We start from the raw sequence: 3308 nt of genomic DNA, 5'->3' as shown, positions 1-3308 counted from the left end.
TTATCTTAGGATCGGGGCTCCCTAGGGGCCAAGAACCCAATCTATTTCACTCCCAGACCATAGTACAGTGCTTTGCACATAGAAAGAGTGAAATAAATACCTTTCCTACTACATCAGAATGTCACTGAAACTGCACAGGGTGCTCAATCAATGCTACTGTTGGGTGACCTTGGGCAAGCCACTTAACTTTTCTGTGCCTCCGTTACTTCATCTTTAAAACGTGAGCCCCACGTGGGACAACCTAGTATCTACCCCAGCGCTTAGAACAGTGCTTGGTACATAATAAGGACTTAACAAATACCATTATTATTATTGTTATTATTACTACTACTAATACTGACTTGCTTTTTCTCTGGTTCTCTTTCTCACTTGCTCTCTCCTGTTTTTCTCTCCTTTTCACTCCTTCAGACTTTTTTTCCTTCCCTCTTTTCCTCATCCTCGCTCTCATTTTTTCTCTCGTCCTCTTGCTATTATTTTCTGTATCACTCTCTCCCTCTCATTTTTCTCTCCCGCTCATCTTTTCTTGCACTATTTTCTCCCTCACTGTCTTTCCCCCACTCCCAATTTTTCTTTCCCTCTCCCACTCTTACCCTTGCTCTCTCCTTCTCTTGTTTTTCTCTCTTGTTCTCACTATTTTTCTCCCTCTCACTCTGTCCCGCATTTTCTCCCCCTCTCACTCTTTCTCCTTTCTGTCTCTGGCTTTTTTTCTCTCCCTTGTGTTCTCTCTCACTCCCTCTTGCGTTTCTCCCCCTCTCACAGTCTCATACTTTCTCTCCCTCTCACTTTCACTCTCTCTTTTGATTTTTCTCTCCTTTATGCTTTTCTCCTAACTCTCTCTCTCTCTTATTTTTCTCTTCCTCTCACTCTCACTCTTGCTCCCTTTTCTCTCACTCCCTCTGTTCCCTCCCTCTTACTATTTTCTCCTTCACTCTCCCTTGTTCTCTCATTTTTCTCCCCGTCATGATCTTTTCCCCTCTCTCTCTGTCTTGCCTTTTCTCTCCCTTGCACTCTCTTTCCCTCACTTCGTTCTCTTGCTTTTTCTCTCCTCACACTTTCTCTCACTCCTTTTGCTCTCTCTCTTTCCCTCTCCCTTTTCCTCCCTTGTTCTCTCTTTCCCCCACTCTCTCTCACTTTTTCTCTTCTTTCCCTCACTCCCTTCCACTCATGTCCTCTCCTTTTTCTCTTTCCCACTCTCTTTTTCCATCACCCACTCTCCCTGTCTCCCTCACTTTTTTTCTCTCCCTCACTCTCTTATTTTATCTCTCCTCCTTCCTCTCTTCCCCTTTCCCTCTTTCTCTCCTTCTCTCTCTCTCCCTGTCCCCCTTGTCTTTCCTACAATGACGAGGATGATGCAGAATGACAATTCTAGGGAGGACTTTGTCATGGTGGGTTTCTCTGCTCAGCCCCAGTTAGAGAAGATCTTCTTTGTGGTTTTCTTGATATTCTAACTCCTACCCCTGGTGGGCAACACCGTTATCATTTTGGTGACCCCACTGGTTCTCCGTCTCCATACACCCATGTACTTTTTCCTGTCTCAGCTGTCAGAGGTGTACCTCTGCTTCATCACTGGCATCTTGCCCCAGCTTCTGCAGAACAACCAGGATCCCTCCAAGACCATTACCGTAGTCGATTGTGGGGTCCAGCTGTATGTCTCCCTGGCCCTAGGGTCGATGGAGCGCATCCTGCTCACTGTTATGGCCTTGGACCATCATGCTGCCATCTGCCAACCCCCTCACTACACCACTGTTATGCAACCACGGCTCTGCCGGGTCCTGGTGGACTTACTCCGGCTGTGTGGGGTGGGGGACACCGTGATTCAGGCCACAGCCATCTTCCGCCTGCCCCACTGTGGACACCAGCGGCTTCCCCACTTCCTCTGTGAGATGCCCGCCATGCTCAAGCTGGCATGTGTGGTATCCGGGCCAATGAGATCCAGCTCTTCGTGGGCACCTTGGTCCCTGATTCTCCTGCCCTTGAGCTTGATCACGATGTCCTAGCGTCCATTGACTGGGCTGTGCTGAAGATCACGTCACCCCGGGTCTGGAGGGAGGCCCTGGGAACCTGCGAGTCCCACCTCCTGGTGGTCACTCTCTTCTATCGGTCCACCACGGTAGTCTACATCTGGCCCAACAGCTCCTTCTCTGGAACTTTGGACAAATTTCTGACCCTCTTCTACAAAGTGGTCACCCCCACCCTCAACCCGCTCATCTACACCCTGAGGAAGAAGGACGTGAAGGGGGTGGTGAGGAGGATTCTGGGAAAAGATCAGAGTTCAGAAAAGGGCTAACATCCTGAATCAAACTGTTCTACAGTCCTTGAGAAGGGCAGGAAAGGTAGCAGCTAAAACAGACAACTTTCCACTGAAGGGAAATAGATATCTGGACAAAAATCAGATAATGAGAATAATTGTGGTATTTGTTAAGCGTTTACAATGTGCCCAGCTCTGAACTAAGCGCTGTGTTAGGTACAAGATGAACAGGTCCCATATGGGGCTCACAATCTATGTAGGAGGAAGAGCAGGTGTTGAGGGAACCGAGGCACAGAGAAGTTAAGTGAGTTGCCTAAGGTCACACTGCCGGTAAGTGGCAGAGCCAGGATTAGAACCCAGGTCGTCTGACTCCCAGGCCCATGTTCTCTCCACTAGACCAAACTGTTTCTCTAAAATACCCTCAGGGGCACACATCCAAGGAATCCTAAGCTTCGTATCCTGAAGTACACTCAGAGATGTATGTATCCATTGATGAGACACTCTATGCTAAAGAATGTGTGTTAATCAACTTTCCCACCTTCACTATGATTAATGCCTGCTTCCCTGTTTAGACTGCAAGCTCCATGTGGGCAGGAAACGTATCTGTTATATTGCATTCTCCCAAGTGTTGAGTACAGTGCTTTGCACACAGTAATCATTCAATGAATACCATTGATGGGTAAATTAATATCTGTCTCCCCCTTTGGACTGTAAGCTCGATGTGGTCGGGAAATATGTCTACCATCTCTGTTTTATTGTGCTCTCCCAAGAGTACAGTGCTCTGCATATAGTAAGTACTCAATCAATACCACTGATAGATTGATTGATGTCCGTTTCCCCCTCTAAGCTGTGAGCTCCTTTGTAAGCAGTGGACACCTCTACCAATTCTGTTTTATAGTACTCTCTCAAGTGCTTAGTATAGTATCTGCACACAGAAAGCGCACAATAAATACGATTAAGTGATTGATTGATACTGATCTCGGCCTTTCAGCACTTACTGTAAATATTCTTAATACTGTACTATTTCCCTTTCCTGCAGCCTATTTTTATGCCTGCCTTC

General features: G+C 47.0%; 1 protein-coding gene across 1 annotated transcript; it reads left to right on the top strand.

Annotated features, from left to right (window-relative positions):
- Positions 1 to 1517: 1517 nt before the first annotated feature.
- On the top strand, positions 1518 to 2287 carry LOC119923034 (putative olfactory receptor 2W6). The gene is made up of 2 exons (XM_038742610.1): positions 1518 to 1908; positions 1998 to 2287. The coding sequence occupies exons 1-2, from the start codon at positions 1518 to 1520 to the stop codon at positions 2285 to 2287; spliced, it is 681 nt and encodes a 226-aa protein (XP_038598538.1).
- Positions 2288 to 3308: the final 1021 nt, after the last annotated feature.

The sequence above is a fragment of the Tachyglossus aculeatus genome, unplaced genomic scaffold, assembly GCF_015852505.1.
Source record: "Tachyglossus aculeatus isolate mTacAcu1 unplaced genomic scaffold, mTacAcu1.pri scaffold_137_arrow_ctg1, whole genome shotgun sequence".
Taxonomy (NCBI): domain Eukaryota; kingdom Metazoa; phylum Chordata; class Mammalia; order Monotremata; family Tachyglossidae; genus Tachyglossus; species Tachyglossus aculeatus.
The sequence above is the reverse complement of the archived record's forward strand: the minus strand, read 5'-3'. Positions and strand labels throughout refer to the sequence as shown.